The sequence below is a fragment of the Nematolebias whitei genome, chromosome 8 (genome assembly GCF_014905685.2).
Source record: "Nematolebias whitei isolate Nwh7 chromosome 8, NemWhi1, whole genome shotgun sequence".
NCBI lineage: Eukaryota > Metazoa > Chordata > Actinopteri > Cyprinodontiformes > Rivulidae > Nematolebias > Nematolebias whitei.
Window position 1 is genome coordinate 5862870 of NC_056505.1, and position 19973 is coordinate 5882842.

The window sequence follows — 19973 nt, forward strand, 5'->3', positions numbered from 1 at the left end:
GGATGCTCTCCACTGCACACCTGTAGAAGGAGGTGAGGACTGAGCTTCCCAGACCAGCTCGTCTCAGCCGCCTGAGGAAGTAGAGTATCTGATGAGCGTTGTTGCCCCAGTTGAGGTTGTCATTCAGGTGTACACCCAAGTTCTTGTAGCTGAAGACCACTGCAGATCCTCTTACGTTCAGGGGGTGTAGGTGTGTTTGTTCCTTCTGAAGTTCATGATCATCTCCTTTGCCTTCTTCACAATGATGTGAAGGTCATTCTCTTTGCACCAGCTCTCCAGGTGTTCCACCTCCTGCCATTTGCAACTTTTAGGAAGTGTTTTACTTGTGATTTAGATTTGATATAGCTATGGCTTTGCTACTTTCAGCTAGCATTTTACTACTTTTAGCTAGCCTTTTGTTGAATTTACCTACCCTTTTGTTAATTTTAGCTTTTGGGTCTTTTCTTTAGTTTTTAGCTAGGTTTTTGCTACAAACAGGTTTTAGCTGGCAAAAAATTATTTAGCTGGCATTTGTTATTTTTTAGCTAGTGGTCTGCTACATTTAGCCAGTTTTATTTAAACTTTAAAAACAACTACCGGTAGCTATTTTTTATAACTGTTGTAGCTTTTAGTTACGTTTTTGGTGTTTTTACTTTTTAGCTAGCCTTTTGCATTGCCTTAAACATTCAGTTTTAGATGGCATTTGCTAGCTTAAGGAAGTGTTGTTGATTTAGCTATGGTTTTGCTACTTTAAGCTAGCTTTTTTTAACCATTTTTAGCTGGCATTCTGCCACTTTTAGCTAGCCTTTTGCTAAATTTACCTAAACTTTTGCTAATTTTAGCTAATATTTTGATACAAATAGCTATTTGTTTGCTACTTTTACTTAACCTTTTTGTGCTTTTAGTTTTTTGCTAGATATCTGTTGCAATTAGCTTTAGCAAACATGTGTCATAAGCTCTCAGAAATTGGTTTCTCAGATCACACCATTGGTTGGTTCTCTAACTATCTTTCAGACTGGAGGCAATGTGTTCAACATAATGGTACTTCCTCCAGTTATTTAACAGTCAACAATGGTGTACCACAAGGCTCAGTCTTAGGACCCACCCTCTTTACAATCTACATACGTAATGTTGGTAAAAACATCCCTGATGCATCCTTACATGTCTATGCTGATGACACAGTTGTTTATTGTTGAGCTAAAACTGTTGCTAAGGCTTTCCAGCTTTTGCAATCTGCATTCAACATCATCCAGACTGATTTGTTCCGCCTCAAACTTGTCCTAAATGCCGACAAAACCAAAGGGATGCTTTTTTCAAATAGGAAGTTGGTCCCAGCAGTTCTTCCTCTGATTTCATCCTCAAATGGTGTCCCCATTGAGTTTGTTGATTCCTATAAATATTTGGGTATCTTGGTCGACTCGCATCTCTCTTTTAAGCTCCATGTGGAAAACTTGGTAAAGAAACTGAAAGTTAAAGTGGGTTTATTTTTCAGAAACAGATCCTGTCTAACCCTGAATGCTAGGAAACGCCTTGTATCTGTGACTTTCCTTCCCTCAATTGATTATGGTGATATTATTTACATGAACGCTCCTACAAGAACCCTGCAGATGTTGGATGCTGTCTATCACGGTGCACTAAGATTCATAACTGGCTGTGATTATCGTACCCACCACTGCACCCTGTATTCACTGGTTAACTGGACATTACTTCACGCAGACTCTCTCACTGGTACATTTTCATCTTTAAATCACTTCTTGGTCTGCTGCCTTCATACATCTCCTCCTACATGTCTCTGCGTGAGTGCAGCTACAGCGTGCGCTCTCAGGACATTATTACCTGCAGTGTTCCCTCAATGAGGACTGAACTAGGCAAAAGGGCCTTCTCCTACTCCGCTCCTGTTTCCTTACAAAAAGATCTGAAGCTCTCGACCTTGACCTCTCTAAGTGTCTTTAAGAATCTGTTGGACTCCTGGCAGGGACCAACGTAGACATGTTCCTGTTTTTAGTTTTCTACATTCGTCTTAGAATCTAGCTGTTTTTTGTTACTTTTCTTTTTTTAGCCATCCTATTTGTAAAATAATAATAATAATAATTGTATGACTTTTTATAACTGTTTATTGTTGTCGCTGTTGTTCATTGTTGTCAACTTTCTTTGTTGAAATCAGGTCTCTCTTGTAAATGAGTCCTCGAGGCTCAATGGGATTTACCTGTAGAAATAAAGGTTGAATGAATTTGCAACTTATAGCTTTTAGCTAGCATTTTACTACATTTAGCTGACATGCTTCTTTTAGTTGTAACAACTGAGTTTAAGCTTCTTCAATAAATGTGAGCAATGCACTCAGCACTTACACAATTATAGTTTACTTCATGATGTTTATGTTCACTTTGCTGATTACTTGTTGGAATGAGCAAATATTCAGAAAAGGTAACACGTGACCATTTCCTCAGAACTACGTGTAATAGGCCACAGGGATGGTGAAAATGCATGTTGGGTGTGTACTTATACTTATCTGAAAGAAGACGAGACCGCGGTAAAGTTAGTGCAAATTGGCCAAACATCTCAACTGAAAAAGTGCAACCTTTAATTATAGACACGACTTTATTTTCAAACGCTTCGAAAGCGTGACACGGATAATAGCTACAATCCTGATAATAACAAATAAAAGCTCTAATTAAAACGTGATGTTCTTAGTAAATACGTGTTAATTAGCGCTGACCGTCCATCCGAACGTTCATCTTTTCTTGTTTTTTTTCTAAGTGCGCAAGTGCGAGTCGGTCCTACAGATTTGGATCTGCCTCAACAAAAGGTGTTTTTTTTATAAATAAAAGTAGTTTAAGTCTTTATGTGTGAGAATGATGTAATTGTGTTTTTTTTTTTCAATTAGAATGTGATTTAAGTGGAGGATAGAGGAGTAAATCAGCAGATTGCAGCCTCGTAGTGAGACCTATTTTGAGAGGCGGAGCTGCTCGGTGCTCCATTCGGCGCGGCGCGTTCGTAATGAAAGCAGCGCGCGCTGACTTCCTCGCTCTTCAGCAGCTACATTGTGTGGGACGCAGCACGTTGTCGGCTCCTCCACGCTGAACTTCGCAGCGAATTTAACGCTCTCCTGTCCAAGGAGATTCGAAGCCGCCAGCTATTCTTTTTTCGGACGTTCATTATTTTTTTTTTTGAGTCACCTTCAACTTGCGGGAAGAAAAATGTCTGCCTCGGCAGCGAAAGCGAGTAAAAAGGAGCTGAACTCAAACCATGACGGAGCGGACGAGACCTCCGGTAAGGGGAATGGCGGCCTCGTATTCAGCGCCATTTTCACTTTCTTCAATAATACTACTCGTGCAACCGCTAAATTCAGCGCAATTTGTAGTTTTTGAATACGGCGCGTTGCTTTTGGTGTGCGGGGCTTATTTTTCGCTGTTCGTATCAACGACTTGTTTGTATTTTCATCTCGGCTGTTGCAGCGTGTCGCGGCTCTTCTGTTGTTTAAAGCTGCGCGAGGCCATGCTAGCTACTTAGCATCATCATCAGCGTGGCCAGTTAGGTCGATGGATACCGAGCGGGCAATTTAAGAGGAAAAAATATCGTTTTATTTTGTTTCACGTCAACTTTAGACCACCTGAACCAGCGCCGCTCGTGGTATTTTTTTTTTTTTAGTGTTTAATAATCGGGGTTGCGTGTCATGTGTTAGCCGCGTTAGCCTGATGCTGCTGTTGTTGTTGTTACCTAACGCTAGCTGACGTTACGTTTTCTCAAAATCCACGAGCCCTGCCGCTCGTTAAACCCCGGCGGCAGCGTTTTTGTGGGCTAAACTTAGGACGCCCCAACTTGGGAGCAGCGGTTTAGCTGTAAGTCATGTTTGCCCCGGCTGTGCAGGTTCTGCCCCACATTTAAACCACGCGGCCCTGCAGGCAGCAGCCGGCAGGAAACTGGATGTATGAACGGCGGGCGCTGCAGCCATTGGCCGATCGTCCTCTGAGGGAATCCGGAGTCGTCTGGACAATAAAACCTAAGAAACCGTGGCTGGCAGTTCTGCATACACATTAGCAGCGTTCTGAACACAAGTTGCGAGCTTACTAATATCCTGCTGAGGCTGAATAAAATGAGAAAAGCTTCCATATGTAATAATCTTTTATACCAGTTTAACTGATGCTTTCACGTTAATTTCGTTTGACCATTTAAAATTGTTTCCCCCCTTCAGAGAAAGAGCAGCAAGAAGCCATTGAACACATCGATGAAGTTCAAAATGAAATTGACAGGTGAGGAAGGTTATTTTTGTGCAGTGTGTTTTATATTAAAGTTTGTTCCAAAGTATTTCAAAGGTTGATTTTGTTTTTTTATAAATTGCAAATACTGAACATAAGTAATAAAGTGATGTTTTGTGAATAATTTTTAAACACTTTGCTTGGTGTAAATTATTTTTTTGTGTTAAAATAAACGGAATAATCAAAGCTTTAAATACAAGTTTTCTCAGTCTTTTCCCTTAACTGTGTTGTATCTGTTCTGCGAGAGCCCATTTGAATTTTATCTTTTTTTTTTTTTTTTTGTATTTTTGTAGGTTGAATGAGCAAGCCAGTGAGGAGATCCTGAAAGTAGAACAGAAATACAACAAACTCCGTCAGCCGTTCTTTCAGAAGAGGTCAGAACTGATCGCCAAAATCCCAAACTTCTGGGTCACCACATTTGTCAACCATCCACAGGGTGAGCGATTCATCACCAAGTTTTCAAACTTAAAAAAATAATAATAATTTATTTAAACAAAGGCATTATTTGATTCTTGTAACATGTATCCCTGCAGTATCTGCTCTACTGGGAGAGGAAGATGAAGAAGCGCTTCATTACCTGAGCCGGGTGGAGGTGACAGAGTTTGAAGACATCAAGTCGGGCTACAGAATAGATTTTGTAAGTGTTGTATTCTCTCTTGTGAAAGCAAAGGTTATGTGTCCTTTCCCTAATTTTTTTTTTCCTCCTTAGTATTTTGATGAAAACCCATACTTTGAAAACAAAGTACTTTCCAAAGAGTTTCATCTGAACGAGAGTGGAGACCCGTCTTCAAAGTCAACAGAAATCAAATGGAAGTCAGGAAAGGTAAGTGTTGGCATCTTGTTCTCACGAGCAAATCTGCGTGGATGGATGGGCTCTCTAAACAAATTGGTTCCTCTTCATCCTAACAGGACTTGACCAAGCGCTCAAGCCAGACGCAGAATAAAGCTGGAAGGAAGAGGCAACATGAAGAACCAGAGAGCTTCTTCACTTGGTTCACTGATCATGCCGATGCCGGAGCTGATGAGCTTGGCGAGGTCATCAAGGATGACATCTGGCCAAACCCCCTGCAGTACTACTTGGTACGTTTATCCCCAAACTTTAATCAGCAGTTGGAAGTTTGTGGCGTCGACCTTTTCCGTGGCTGTTGGCTTAATAAAAAGGGGTCTGGCTTTTGGGTCGAAGGTGCTAAAGCTTCTTATCCCCCAGGTTCCTGACATGGAGGATGAAGAGGCTGAAGGTGATGAGGACGAAGATGATGAGGAGGGTCTGGAGGATATTGACGAGGAAGGAGATGAAGATGGGGAGGACGACGAAGAAGATGAAGGAGAAGATGGAGAGGTAAACTTTTAAAAAACTTGAACGCTTCTTGAAAGTAGTTCTTAACGTTTGACCTCTAATACCTTGTTTCAGGATGACGAAGGAGAAGACGACTAAGATATCACCTACAAGACCCTCAATTGCCCGTTTTATTTTTCCACTCATGTTCGGGAGCAAGGGTTTTAATTTTTTTTTTTTTTTTTTTTTACTTATACTCGTTTGTGCTTCACGTTCCATTCTGAAGCCTCTTCTTCACCTGCTGATGCCATGTTTATGTTCTCCTTTGACTCATCCAAGGCCAATGGCACTTTGCCCTGAATTGTGAGTACCATCCCCGAAGACATATTAAAATAATAAAAACTTAAAAAAAATAGAATCAGCACTGCATCCTGAGTAGAATTTGAGGACGAGTCACACAGAATTTCTCAAGTTTGTGTGGTAAATCAGCTGAAGCCACGGTGTAGTGACCTAGCGCTAGGAGACCTTTCAATTTTTTAAGTGGGACATAATGCCCGTATTTTATTTTTCCCTGTTATTAAGGAGCACCAGCTCATTCCTTTGACATGTATTGTTTGGGGGGGGGGGGGGGGGGGGAGTTGGTTGGTTATTGAAGCGTGGTAATTTTGACACCGTTTCTATGGGACTTTTTTTTTTTTCTTCATTGTATTGTTTTACAAATATCCACAAGATTTGAAATGACATTTTTAATAAAGAATTAAAAAAAAAAATTCTTGTACATTTTGGCCCCAAATGTTTTACAGGTATAAAAGATGAGTGTAATTTCAAAAGAATTGCAATTACAACAAAGTGCATAACCTGGTTTGTTACAATAAAACTGTATAGAAGTGGGTCCTCAAATTGACTGCATACAATTTTATTTGAAAACGTTTCTGGGCAGCAGTAAAAGCGCCCGAGTCCTTTTAGCTTTTAAATGACTTTGGAGTCATTAGTAGGCTCGATGCGAAGTCTTCTCTCAGAAGTCGATGAGTGATTAAAGTCACAAAAGTGTTCCCAGACTCTTCAAATCTGGTTTTTGTGATTGTGTCTGGCCAGTCACTTGGCTGGAAGGCCCAACCTGTAGACAAGTGACCAAAAAGCAGTTTGAAATGCAAATACTAAATTAATCCAAGACATTCACCCATTCAGATGAAGTATTGTGCAATAATTGAGATTTACTTAAAGATTAAGTTTATAGTAAATGAAGCATTACTTTATATATTTACATGTTAATGGCACAAAACTGCTTAAATTTGTAAATGGTTTTCAGGTATCTTACCTAACCAGGTAAACGCGTGTTTATAATTCTACCCACCTAAATGAGTTCTACACCTGGGGCAGGTAGCTATGGTCCAGGAGAACCCCGGGAACCAGGAGAAGCCTCCGTCTGCCGGCCAGTGCTTGGTTACATCTGCGCTTCTGAACGTGATCACCTCAAACTGGTGTCCGTGGGGGTTTTCGAGGAGCTGGACGTGGATCCGTCGCCCGCTGACTGACGTGTCGTTGCGGCTAGAAAGTGCAAGCGGGCTGGGAACAAAGATAATGTCCGTCCCGAAGGCCAACTCGTGTCCGCACGCCCTACATAGTATCAAAGTGTCTGTGCTAGCCCCGTGCTGCGATGCGTTGGCAGCGCACGCCTCTGCAGCGCGGTTAAACAAAATAAATGGCAACATTAACCTCAGCAGCTGCTCGCACGTCCGAAGACTCGCCACGCGCTTCATTGCTGCCCCTCGGCGCACGCGAGACGCTAATCATTAGCCAGTTAGCTTCGACTTATCGTCGTTTTCAGCGTAAATCATCGAAACATTTCAATATGATGATTTAGATACCAGATTGATCTTTTAGGTGTTGTAATAGATGCTGGCTTTTAATGTAAACGTAACTTGTGATTAGTGAACTGCAAAAACGGCTAGCTAACGTTAGCATTAGTTTCCGTAAAGGCTTTACTAATGCGCATGCTCAGTTAGTGTTTTTTTTAAAGCATTGTCTAGATTTATTCATGTCTACTTCCGTTTTTTTTTAACGTCTAAATATATTTCCATTTTTGTGTATTCTCGTCAACGAGTAGTCCGCAAATTGAAAAGGGGCAAGAATCATTGCTTTGTTTCAGATCAGTTGCTCATTTCTTGTGTATTGGAGATCAAATCAAATTTCAATTTCAAATCAAAAATCAAATAAGATCAAATTTAAAAATAAAATTTGGTTAAAATATACATTATTTGGCTGAAAAAGTGTATTAAGCTGTACAAGACCTAAAGAAGTGTTATTGGACCCTGTGGGGGAAAAAAAAACTTAACGTTCATTTTGTGCTACATTCAAGTTCCTCTCTTAAAAATGATCACGACCAATTAATTATTTTTGTAAAACCGTTAGTGCGATTTGTGAAATAAGGAAATGCATATTTTCACAATACATTTATAGTAAAATGAATACAGTAATTTTGCTCATTTGACTTACTTTATTTTTAAGCGTATTCATCTTTTTCAGCACAGCTAAAATGTTTGATAATTAAAAAAAAAAAAACACGTAATAAAGATTTCAGATTTCTTTTTATTTCTTGAACGCAACATTTCCTGTCACCCCGGGCAACGCCAACTTAAAACTCATCCACCAATCACAAAGAGGGATCTTGCAGACTAGCCAATCGGATGACGCTGTTTTGTCGAACCTAACAACAGTTCGGTTCCATTGACAAATGTCGAGATTAGTCTGGATTTACACATTTGACACGGTCAACATGACCTAAAACTTAGCGGAATTCACTTTGCTTCGAGTTTTCTTTACTTGGGTCGTGGTTTAGATGTGATCGTAACGTCCTAGAAGAATGAAAACCCGAGATTCACCACCTCCAGTTCACGTCCATGTAACGGAGACAACACCGGTCCATGTTCACATGAGAAGGAGCCCCAGCAGAGCTTCACAGGTTAACGCCAAAGGTTTTTATAACCATAGGATCATTACCAACCTGTGAAGGGTTTAAATGTAAACAGAAGTCAATAAAACAGCTCTTAATGTGAATAACGTGCTTTTCCTCTTTTAGGGTTCCTTTGCCAGATTTAAACCATCACTATTGAGATCAGAAGCACAGCGAGCCTTAAACTTGTTATTTTGTTTAAATCAGGCGCAAGATGCACAGGTGAAAGTCGATGGAGGGAGGCCGAAGTCCCGGATCCCTTGGATTCCTCCAGGAATCTCTTCTTGCAGAAGAGGCCAGGACTCCCACAAGTCTCAGGTCACTTCATAGTGTTTTTTCTTCACTGTCATGCTTTATGTTCATATTACTGAGGGAAGGGGAGATTATCCTGGCAGAGTTTGGCTCGCTTAAGTGCACAGAAAAGTTTTAAACGTTGGAACAAAAATACTGCAAATAACGCTCAAGAAGAGCGAGAAACTAAACCTTTTTACACCAGCATTGCTGGTTTGCATGTTTTAATTTGTTCAAATGATATTAAACAAATAACATGTTAATAAGACATGAAACAGCAGATGCTGTTGTGTTGATATGCAAGTTAAATTTCAGACTGCAGTTTCTCTCAGTCCAATTTGTTCATATTTGTGGATGTTCCTTAAACTTTTCTTCTGTCGTGTTGTTCCATCAGATGAACAGAATGCAGCATCAACTAGACGGTGGGAGCCGGCATCAGCGTGAAGCAGGGGAGCTGGACGAAGAGCTGGCTGGAGCATCTAAAAACCTCTGCGTCCTGCTCAGGGAACAAGAGAACCTTCGTTCTTCAAAGAAGTAAGAATCTGTCAAACAGCTGTAATAAGTTCAGAGCATCCTCTCCTCATTTAGGCTGCGTAACTGTCTGCTGCCTCTGTTTTTAAAGGCGGACTTTTAAACTTAAAAAGGGATGGAGTTGGAGATGTTTTGATCAAGCCTTGAAAATAACAATACTGCGGGATCTTGCATGTGACGTTAGCGCTTGAAGTATGTGTTGTGGACGGCTGTCTGCTACTACCACAACAAATATTTGCTCAGTATGTACACAACTGGGTGAGTTGTAGCCGTTGTGGTGTCGACTAAGATCAGTTGGTTGTGGTAGCCATTTTAAATTCTTTTTTTTTACTTTGAACGTTAATTGTCCAATGGTTCTTTCCTGAGATTTTTGCTAAAATTAATCCAACGGAATTGAAATAGTTAAAGGTTTTAAAAACAGGTCTCGTACAATCAGTTGGCCCTCGGATGAGTTAGGGATTAGTCTCGGCTACCACCATGCCAGCAGTTTATGAAAAACTTTGCTAACGGTACAAACAAACAAGTCCATGTACAAATCGCACGTACTGCAGGCGATTGTTAATCCCATTGAGTTAACCCCAAATTAAAAGTCAAACTGTGATCTGGGTTGTTCTGAGTTATTTTTGTAGAACATGAGCAGAGCAGGATGGATGCACTTTGTTAACCCACAGACAAAAATCCACCAGATTGAAACTGATGTAAATAAAACTGTGCAAAAATACAACTTTATTTATAATGCACTTCAAAACAACACTGTTGGCCAAAGTGCTGTACACTAACACATAGAAGCAATCATAAAAACTATGAAATCAACTGAAACTGTAAAAGTAATGAACTGTTAAAATCATAAAACAGTAAAACCAGCATTTTAAGAATGCAAACATGGATCCAAACTGTGCAAACCAGAGGCAGCGTCTGCAACCAGAAGTGACATATTTGGTTGTAAAATGGAGCTAATAATGAGTACATTACCCAGCCTTTACACTCATCTTTTTTGTTATACTTAGAAGAGAATAACTTTTTGTTTAGATATTATTTGTCATCCTAGCAAACATCCTATGTAATGTCAGTAAAAATATATTAAAGTTTTTGTTATTTCCATGTTTCTGTTCTTAACAGGTCGGACTCTGGCGGTCAACACAGAGATACGGACGTGCTCCTGAGGGCTCTCGTAGAAGCAGAAATCGACGGTGTTGCTGTAGCCAATCAGCTGACGGCTCTGAAGGAAACCGTTGACGGCCTTGCCAAGGTACGTTTGGTTCTGAACGGTCTTCTCAGCGTCCATCAGGAGGGCACAGATTAAAAGCAGACTCGCTGTATTTAACTTCCAGGAAAAACGTCTGTCGAAACTGCATTCAGCCTCACTGAGACGGCAGCAGGAGTCGTTGCTGGAAAAAATCGTGATGTTTGACAACACGAACCACAGCCTGCGAGACCGCCTCAGAGAGTGGAGCGAGTACGAGGTACAAGACGCCGTAGAGAAATCAATCGGAGTGGAAGTCATCGTGGATTATTGCACTTGTGACCGTTGTTGTGTCCACAGAGAGAATCGTTGGTGTGGTCAGCAGAGAAAGATGTCCTGAAGAAGAGGCTGGCTGACAGTGAAGCAGAAAACATCGTAAGTAACTGTGGATAATGCTGATTCAGCATTCGCTCCGTTGTTCTCCTGTAGCGCGTTAGTCTCGCATTAATTTACCTTTGAGCTCATTTTATCTTTAAGGAACTGTTGATTTTAACTACGGCTAATTTTCTTATTCAGCCTTGGTTTTGCCACATTTAGCTGTTATCCATGTCATTTTAACTTTTAGCTACAGGTTTGTTAATTTTAGCATTTTGCAGTGTTTTTCCTGTTTTTAGTATTTTAGCTACTGTTTTGCTATTTTAGCTACTGTGCTTTTTATTTTATTTTTTTTAGCCTTTTGCTTTTTCAAAGTTTTAGCTACAATTTTGCTGCTTTTAATTTTAAGGCATTGTTTTCAAATTTGAGTTTTTAGCTACCATTTTATAAATTGTAAATTTTAGATATTTTTATTTTAGCTTTTAACTACAGCTTTGCTCATTTTAGTTTTTAGCAACTGAATTGAAAATTTAAATAGCTAATTATAGCTTTGCTAAATTTGTTATTTATCCTTGGTTTTGCCACATTTAACTTTTATCTGTGGTTGTTTTGCTAAATTTAGCCTTTAGCTGCCATTTTGCTGATATTAGCTTTGTTCTGCTTATTTTAACTTTAACGTGCATTCTTTCACACATTTCAGTCATTCCAGCAAACTGAACACCGTTTTTACCGAAAGTATAATTCTCTAGTCGACTTGTTGCACCTTGTTCCTCGTCATCGTCACGTTCTTTCATCTTCTCCCTCAGAGACTTTTTACCAAACTCACCAACAAAGAGAAAGAAGCCTCCAAGCTCGCTGAGCACCTGGACTTTGAAAAAGTTTGTAGTTCATTAATACTCGAGTCTCATTTGTTTGCTAAACTTTTAGTTTTTATAACTCTGTGACACACTCCATGCACAAAGGACGCTTCACGCTTCCTGTGTTGTTGTTTTGTGGCAGGACGCCATGAAGACGACAGAAGAGCTTTCAAGAATCCTGGAGTCGACCCGCAGCCACCTGGAGTCGCAGCTGACCCGAGCGGACGCTGAAAAGGCCCGTCTGGCTGCTCAGATCCAGGTTCAGAACACCCACGGGATCCGTCCCTCACTCTGTGGCGGTAACGTAACGAATGAAGCCTCTCTCCTTCTCCTCGTATCTGCGGTAGAGGATGCAGCGGAGTCACGATCAGATGCAGGAGGAGCTGCGGGCTCTGAGGCAGCAGAAGGAGGACGAGGAGCAGAAAGAGGAGCAGCAGGTGCTGGTTCTGCTCACGCAGCGAGCCGAACGGGCCGAGGAATCCTCCAGGCAGCTCTCGGAGAAACTCCAGGAGAAGGTCAGACCTCAGAGACTCTTGACGTTAGACCTCTTCTCACCAGAATGTCTTCTTTAAAGCAAATTAAACAAAATCGTGGATCATCTGTGACCCTCTTTGGTCTTGGATGGTTTTAAGTTTCTTTTTTTAAGGGTTTCTTTTGTAATTTTTACAATTTCTGCTGAAGCTTGAATAGAAGCAAAGATGTTGAAGATGTTCAAAATATTAAAATATTGAGCAGAATGTGTTTTTAGAATAAAGTGCTGGTTCCTTACTGTGGTCAACAAATCTCTGTGTTTTTTTTTACAGTTGTAACACGTGTATAATTTTTATTTTGTTTTAAAGCAGTCCCAGCTGTCTCAAGCTCTGTCCACCTCCAGCGACTGGTGTCTCCGCCACACTAAAGAAGCAGCTGTTAAAGGGCATCTGGAGGAGGAGATCTGCGCTCTCAAACTGTGAGAAAACAAACTTTTACTTCTATTTGTTGTTAAGAAACAAACAAAAAGATAAGGAGCCGCTGTCAAACTCTGCATTTATTTATTTTTGTGCTTTTTAAACAATATTTATTTATATTCCAACTATATGAAACATACTTTTTAGTTTACATTTCATAGTTTTTAATTTTCTGTTAATCTGCGACAGCTGAAATCAGTAGCGGCTGGTGGAATTTCCACCGGGAGGGTCTATAACTCCAAAATAGACATATACAAAAATATATATGTTCAAGACATTCCACACGCACGCATCACAGACTCATCGGTTCACTCACTCGTGCTCACGTCCGCGCACTTTACTAACTCATTCCTTATCTGTGTAAACACAGTAAATACACATTAATGACGACCGTCGTTAGAATTTTCCACATCGCTTGAGGCGGTGGTCCGCTCCAGTCCTCTCCTTTCTACACAGGACCCCGGCGGGCATCAATAAACCCAGTGCCGAATGCAACGGTTCTCCCGACTATCTGCCTGATCAAAATTAATGCTGCGGCTCTTTTAAATGCGCTGCTGTCTGACAGCTAAATAATATTTCATACATATTCATACATAGCCTGGTTGTGAGTGTCACTGCATGATTTGTTCCAGGACAAAAAATAAATAAATCTGTACCGGGACGGCGGGACCGGAAGCTTGATCCGTACAGTGCACCGGTACTCAGGGCGCTGGAGTGGTGCGCCCAGAATCTTCCCATCTCTTGTAACTAAGAGGAGCTAACTGCACATGTATAACTTTTAACGAGAGCCTGTGGGCTAAGATTCTTGTGCCCTCCAGGTGGAAAAAACATCACCAATCAGACAACATTTTTGAAAGAAACAACTTAACGCATCATTAATTATAAAATATTTATCTTACACAACAAAAAATACAAATACATATATTTCAATTTTTTAAATTTTATTATTTAATTTTTATAAAAAATTTTTAAAGTCTTCAATGTAACATGGTGAGTGGTGTGAGTAGTGAGGCGGCACCCTAGCGCCCTCTATTGAGCAGCCGCCACTGGCTGAAGTGCAACTCCAGAGATGGAGATTGTCTGTTTTAGATAATTTTCTGATAATGCATAAAGGTTCATATTGTAAGCGCATTAAAAATGTACAAATTGCTTATGTAAGTTGTTGACTGAACACTTACAGTAAATGTTGCATTAAATGTGTCATTTAAAAGTTGGAGCTGCTACAAAAATGATAAAATCACAGATTCACCTTTAATCATCTTGGAGTTTAATGTTTGAAGGGATCGTCTGTGTAAAAGACAGGAATCCCTGGATGAGATCTTTACAGCTAAATAACATTAGAAAATACACACACAAAAAATGCCAATAACTCAGATAATTTTCAAAATATTGAGCTAAAATTTGGAATGGTAGTAACTGAGAGTCGTCTCCAAATTATAGCCTAGAAACAAAATCACAAAAGGTCTTTGTGCTAGGTGGTGGCATGTATTCCTCTTTTCCTTTCCAAAACAAGACAACCATTCAAGAAAACCAAAACCTTTATATTAGTAAATTTAGAAAGTAATTTGGGTCAATAAGGGTCTAACAGATATTTTTGTTACAGGAAGATCGCTGAGCTGAACTCTAAGCTTCATTCAGCGGAGGAGAAGAGTCGGACGCAGAGGGAGGAGCTCAGAAATCAGCTGCATCATCTCAGCGCCGAGAACGCCGCCACAAAGCTGGAAAACCAAAGACTCAAGGTTAAAAAAAGAAAAAATCTGATTTAAAAACTCCCACATCATTTTCTACAAATTGGAACAGTCTCACATTGTGCTGCTTCCTAAACATTTTATTATAAATTATTTTGCCATTTTGATATTAGAAAATATGCTTTGTTGTCGATGTTTAGAGCGAGTTAATATCATCGGAGGAGAAATTCAGAGCACTTCACTCTGAAGCTCGTCAACTGAAATCATCGATCAAAAAGTATGAAAACCTGGTGGAGAAATACAAGAAGAAGGTACAAATAAAAATATAAATTCAAACCATACACAAATATCGCTCCTCTGTTGGACGATGGGGTATTTTTTGGGTCTAAATTTCTTGGTTTGACAGAAAAACTAACCATTATAGAAAAGTTTGAACGTCTACTGTGATGTAGCATCATTAATGTGCCTCTGCAGGTTCAGCAGGCTCGTTTGGAAGCAGAGGAGTGCTGCTTGAAGCTGGAGACGACCCAGAAGGAGACGCTGAAGGTGAAGGAGATGCTGGAGAGAGAGAAGGAGCAGGTGCGTCGGGAGCTGCTGGGCCGACTCGGAGAGCTGGAGACGCTGCCAGACAGACTGAGGAGGACGGAGCAGCAGCTCCGAGACGCCCAGCAGGAGGCTGACATCCACGAGAGGAGAAACTTGGAGAACAACGCTGCCCTCTCAGAGGTCAGACACAAGGTGTGTAACAATCTGCACAATGACGACAAAATTCATGCACTATGGTTTACAGCTTTTAAAATCAGTGCCTACAGTCTTATGATCTTTCAGGTTACAGATTTTTTTTTTGTGCATCATGATATATTTTTGTTTTTTAATGACACTTTAAGTTTTAGACTAAAAGAGCATCTGCAGAGCGTTTTCAGCATCATCACCTCTTAGTGGTTGCAAGATCTTACTTTTCATAGTACAATAAGCCTCCAAGACCTTCAGTCTTCTGTCTTCAATTTATCTTCAACATGTCAGGTTTTTTTTTAGAGTTTTTGTATAACCTTAATTCTGATATTAGCAGTTTACTAAAATGATATTTTTCTCCTGTTGCTGGGTGACCGCAGTGTTCATGGACAGCATCTTAAAGTACATAGTGAAGAGGAAGCTGTCAGGTTTGGGAACCTCAAACGATGTGGTTCTATTGGCGCCTTCGAGCCATGACCTTTAGCGTGCCGTGTATGAAGGACATGGTTCTCCTCTGGCTCCTTCTGCGTCGGCATGAGTCTTTAGTTGAAGTAGAGGAGCTCAAGTATCTGCAGTCTTGTTCATGATGATGGCAGGATGGGCTAGGGCTTTGTCTGCTGTAATGGAGGAGTCGCTCCTGTCTCAAGATGGAGAAGAAGGAGTTCAGCCAAAATGAAAAGCTCTCACGTTACTGGTCCATCTAAGGTCCACCCCTCACCTATGATCAAGATATGAGAATCACGAGAGATAGAGACTTAGGTGAGGAGCTCCATCATCTGAAGGGAGCTCAGAGATGAGCTGCTGCTCCTCCCAAGTTGAAAGGAGACAGCTGATATTGTTCTGGCATCTGCATGTCTTCTTTTGGAAGTTTTCCTGATAGGTTTCGTTTGAAGGAGACCCTGGGGCAGACCCAGTCGTCTTTGGAGAAATGACGCATTCTTTCTGGCCTTGGAACACTTCGGGATCCCTCAGGAGGAGCTGGAGCGACTCACTTAGGAGAGGGAAGTCTGGGTTTTCCTCCTGGGCCTGTTCCTTCTGTAGTATGTACATATACTGATATATATTCATACTGTTAAAACAGATTCTTTCATTTTTCTGGACTGTATAATGACGTGCATCTGAATTAATAAAATGTGGACGTGAGACGTTAATTATCTTTGACTCACCAACGACAGTGGGCCATTTATTAACATAATCAAGTTTAACACATCGCACATTTACATTAATTGGCAAGAATTGAAAATAACAACAGCTTATTAATCAGTTTTACAGGAAATAAACAATACGGCGATTGTTTTCTCACTTCCAGCAGAACCACAAACGTCAACCACACAGCGGTGATTGAAAAACTTTGCTTCAGACATTTCTAAAAATATCTGTAATGATTTTTAGCAGATAGAAGAATTTTAAAGATGGAAAGATGAAGTTTATCTTGAGAGAGATGTGTGAGGGAATTTGTCTGTTTTAACCAGAACATGCACGCTCCTTTGGACCAGCTTGCCCCAACGGTACACTTTGGTGAAGATCGACTTTTACCTTTCTGAAGATATGTCAGTTCCGGCGTAAAGTTCCACTTCGAGCCACTTTTCAGCGTCTCCGTAAGAACAGCTAACCCTCTGGAGTCGTGAGGTCATCCAAAACAGAAGTTTCATAATTCCCAGATCTTCTCTCATTCAGTTTGATTTCTTTTCTCTCATCAGCATCCTGAATTCCAGCCTTCATGAACTCTGGAACTGCTGAAACTAGGAAGTGCTGCACCTTTTAAGAAGGGTCACTTCCGGTTCATTTGAGAACTTTCTGATTGGTCGATTGACCAAAACAGAGGTGTGTTTTGTGATGTAAGGTGTTATGAAAAGTCAAAGAAAAAGATTAAGATTGTTTAAGAACAGACAAAAGATTGTTATGAAGAATTCAGACTTCGTGGAGTCACTTCTCCAGTATCTTGCTGTAAAAGTTAAACATGACATTTCTTTTCAGTAAACTTGCAGTTGACCGAAACTTGAACTTTGACCAACTTCCATCACTTGCTCACTGAAGACAGAAAATCAGACAATGCATCATTAACCTGATTTCTTCTTTGAATGAGGATTAAGAATCATTATTACTGTTTCACAGTTAATAAAAAATGAGTAGTTCACTTCAACATTCAAACATTGTTTGAACTAACACAATTTGATTATCAAACATTTGTAAAATAGTAATGATAATAGAGAATAGTCTTCTTTTACTTGATTAATTCAAGAAAGAAAGTCTCAGGATGGGTCAACCTGTATTTCTGGATGCAAATCGATGAAATGACAAGTTCTGTCCCATAAGGTCCTTAAGGTCAAATTCTGACCTTAGGCTTAGTTCACTACACTTCTGTAACCTGACCACAAATAAGCCAAATACAAAGGATGGATGGACTTCTGACACTCTTGAAGATTTAAATATAAAGTATTATGAAGTATTAAAGATATAACCACCAGGTGGCAGCAAAACCTTTTTTTAATCGAAAGGATAAAGTAACCAAAATGATATCTGAAGTTTAAAGGGGTAAAAAGAGAATTATGTTTGGTTTTCCACATGATTTTACTTTAATCTCAGATCACCGATGGCTGCAGAGTCTTCAAATTTCATCCACACTTAAGGACTGTTCTAAAGAAGTGTTGAAATCGAGGGGAAATAATAATTCATGTGGCTGTTAGAAGTAATTCAGAATGAAGTCACGTGTTCCTGTTATTGTAGACATTTTACATTATTTGAGCTTCTCCGCAGGTAGAGCAGCAAGGCGCTCAGCTGGAAACGCTTCAGCAGAGGAATCTGCTGCTGCAAGAGGAAAACAACGTCCTGATGGAGAAAATGAACATCTTGGAGCGGTAAGAAGTGGGTGATTTCCAACATGGATGGACTTTTACTCAGTTTAAGTCCTTGTACAGAAGATTTCAAGCACATCAAAAGATGTTTTATTGCCTCTGTGCTAAAACAAGCACGGCTGAATGACTATAAACACGGGTTAAATAAACTGAAAATGATTGCTCGTAACTTCCAGCAACTCTGTGCATTGATTGTAGGAAACTGGAGGACGTAAATATGGAAAACAGAGAGATGTCCCAGACTCTCGCCTCGAAGGAAGGAAGTGTCAGCAGCCTTCAGCAGCAGCTGGAAGAGAAGACTCGAGAGTGCAGCGTCCTGTCTCGACAGCTGAAGCAAACTCTGGACGATGCTCAGAGACAGGTCTGAAACTGCGGAGTTGAAACCTTCAGCATGGTCAGCGAACGCCTCAATATCACCGTCTTCTCCATCTGCAGGTGGACGACAGCATTCAGAGGGTTTTGGCCAAAGAGAGAACATCGCAGTCTAAAGCTTTAGATCTGCAGAGTCAACTGAGCCGAGCCAAAACAGAACTGGGGCAACTACAGCGAAACAAGGACGAGGTAACGCTCATGTCTGTTAGATTTATTGGTTAGAAAACACTCAAAACAGATTGTTTTTGTTTCAGACGGAGCGTCGTTTACAGACTCAGCTGCAGAACATGAAGGAGAGACTCGAGCAGTCCGATTCTACAAACCGGAGCCTCCAGAACTACGTTCAGTTCCTCAAAACCTCTTATGGAAACGTTTTCGGTGACTCTTTGCTCGCAAGTTGATGTTTTTCTGTTGCCAAAGCATCGCAGTAGATCTGAACTTACATCTGTACGCTTTGACGGCAGAATTTAATGTTCACTGTGGAATAAAAAAAGTTTGTATAAAATTAAATCTAATATTTTGATTATCTGAATTCCATTTGTACTTTTTTGGATAAAAAGCTTTTGCACATCCATTGATACCGATTGTTTTAATTAATAAAATCTCTCATATTTCATGTTTTTGAACTTGAAAACTAATTTTCAAAGCAAAACTTGAACACTTTTATTATATTAGCTGAAAATGTTGATGTTTTAGCAAATATTAAGGCACTAATAATTCATTAATAATAATAATAATTCATTCTTACAGGAACTTTCCTAAAATTATAAAAGGCTACTTTTTTCTCAAATAAGTAAACAAGTTGTGAAATGGTGATTTATGAAATATAGTTCTATGTTTACCATATTCCAAACTATTTTATTCAAATCAGTTTCAAGTAATTCAAATTGGATTAGATTTGCTTTTAAATTAAATGTTTTTATTTTGCCACTTTTATTTGCATTGCAGCGATGGTTGTCATGCAGTTTTTGTTGTTTTGACATCCTGTATTCAGTGCAGAGAGGAGCCTTACATTTTTATTTATTCAAAAAAGGTCCAGTTCTACTGCTGCAAAGTCAGAACACAATTTTAATCAAAATAAACCACAAATACACAGAATAAGTCTTAACATGAGTTAAATAATAAATGAAATGTGCTGAATTGAAAAAAACTAAAACCAAGGGGGACTGAATTGGAACAAACCTTGTTCAACTGAATACGTTTTCTTAATCGTTTATTTTTGTTTTTACTTTCTTGTGTTGTTTTGAAGTATAATTTGACTGAATTTAAAGCCAACATTTGATTTATATTTTATATTTGAATTTTATTTCATCAAATTAAACTGGACGAGGCATTAATCCAGACTATATGTAATTATAGTTTTAAAATGTATATATTTTTCTGTATGGCACCCAATAACATTTGGTTCGACCTTCTTCTTTATAAACAAACTACTCTGAATTGGTTGTTTTGTACTGTATTTAACAAATTAACACAAATGTGTGATTTAATTCAATTCCCACGTGTCAATTTATTTAAAATATTTTAAATTGGTTACTACAGCACTGTTTACAAGGCAAGCTTTAAAATGTCTAAGATTTCCAGCTTAAGATTTCAAATGTTATTTCCAAACAACAAGCTATGCTAAAGTGGAACCACAGACCGGAAGGTGACGGTTTTCCGTCGGAATGTGTTTAGT

General features: G+C 39.7%; 4 protein-coding genes across 4 annotated transcripts in view; 2 read left to right on the forward strand and 2 right to left on the reverse strand.

Annotated features, from left to right (window-relative positions):
• LOC119413000 (serine/threonine-protein kinase N2-like) overlaps window positions 1–298 on the reverse strand; it is a 22613-nt gene extending 22315 nt beyond the window's left edge. Inside the window, exon 1 of the mRNA XM_037680011.1 lies at window positions 269–298. Within this exon, the coding sequence (XP_037535939.1) occupies window positions 269–298 (30 nt within the window). The remainder of the gene's footprint in view (window positions 1–268) is intronic.
• Window positions 299–2984: 2686 nt separating this feature from the next.
• Window positions 2985–6110, forward strand: seta (SET nuclear proto-oncogene a). The gene is made up of 8 exons (XM_037680164.1): window positions 2985–3249; window positions 4172–4229; window positions 4529–4671; window positions 4769–4872; window positions 4945–5058; window positions 5145–5315; window positions 5443–5574; window positions 5647–6110. The coding sequence occupies exons 1-8, from the start codon at window positions 3177–3179 to the stop codon at window positions 5668–5670; spliced, it is 819 nt and encodes a 272-aa protein (XP_037536092.1). The 5' UTR covers window positions 2985–3176; the 3' UTR covers window positions 5671–6110.
• Window positions 6111–6300: 190 nt separating this feature from the next.
• si:ch211-51h9.7 (uncharacterized protein LOC558400 homolog) lies at window positions 6301–7320 on the reverse strand. Its single transcript, XM_037680165.1, has 2 exons — window positions 6866–7320; window positions 6301–6628 (listed from the first exon to the last, which is right to left on the reverse strand). Exons 1-2 carry the CDS (start codon window positions 7269–7271, stop codon window positions 6474–6476), a joined length of 561 nt encoding a protein of 186 aa, XP_037536093.1. The 5' UTR covers window positions 7272–7320; the 3' UTR covers window positions 6301–6473.
• Window positions 7321–8374: 1054 nt separating this feature from the next.
• Window positions 8375–18717, forward strand: LOC119413001 (outer dense fiber protein 2-like). Its single transcript, XM_037680012.1, has 17 exons — window positions 8375–8473; window positions 8591–8782; window positions 9150–9289; window positions 10406–10535; window positions 10618–10749; window positions 10830–10904; window positions 11651–11722; window positions 11844–11960; window positions 12049–12216; window positions 12541–12650; window positions 14252–14387; window positions 14537–14647; window positions 14811–15074; window positions 17826–17926; window positions 18122–18284; window positions 18359–18484; window positions 18550–18717. Exons 1-17 carry the CDS (start codon window positions 8375–8377, stop codon window positions 18694–18696), a joined length of 2283 nt encoding a protein of 760 aa, XP_037535940.1. The 3' UTR covers window positions 18697–18717.
• The last annotated feature ends 1256 nt before the right edge of the window (window positions 18718–19973 follow it).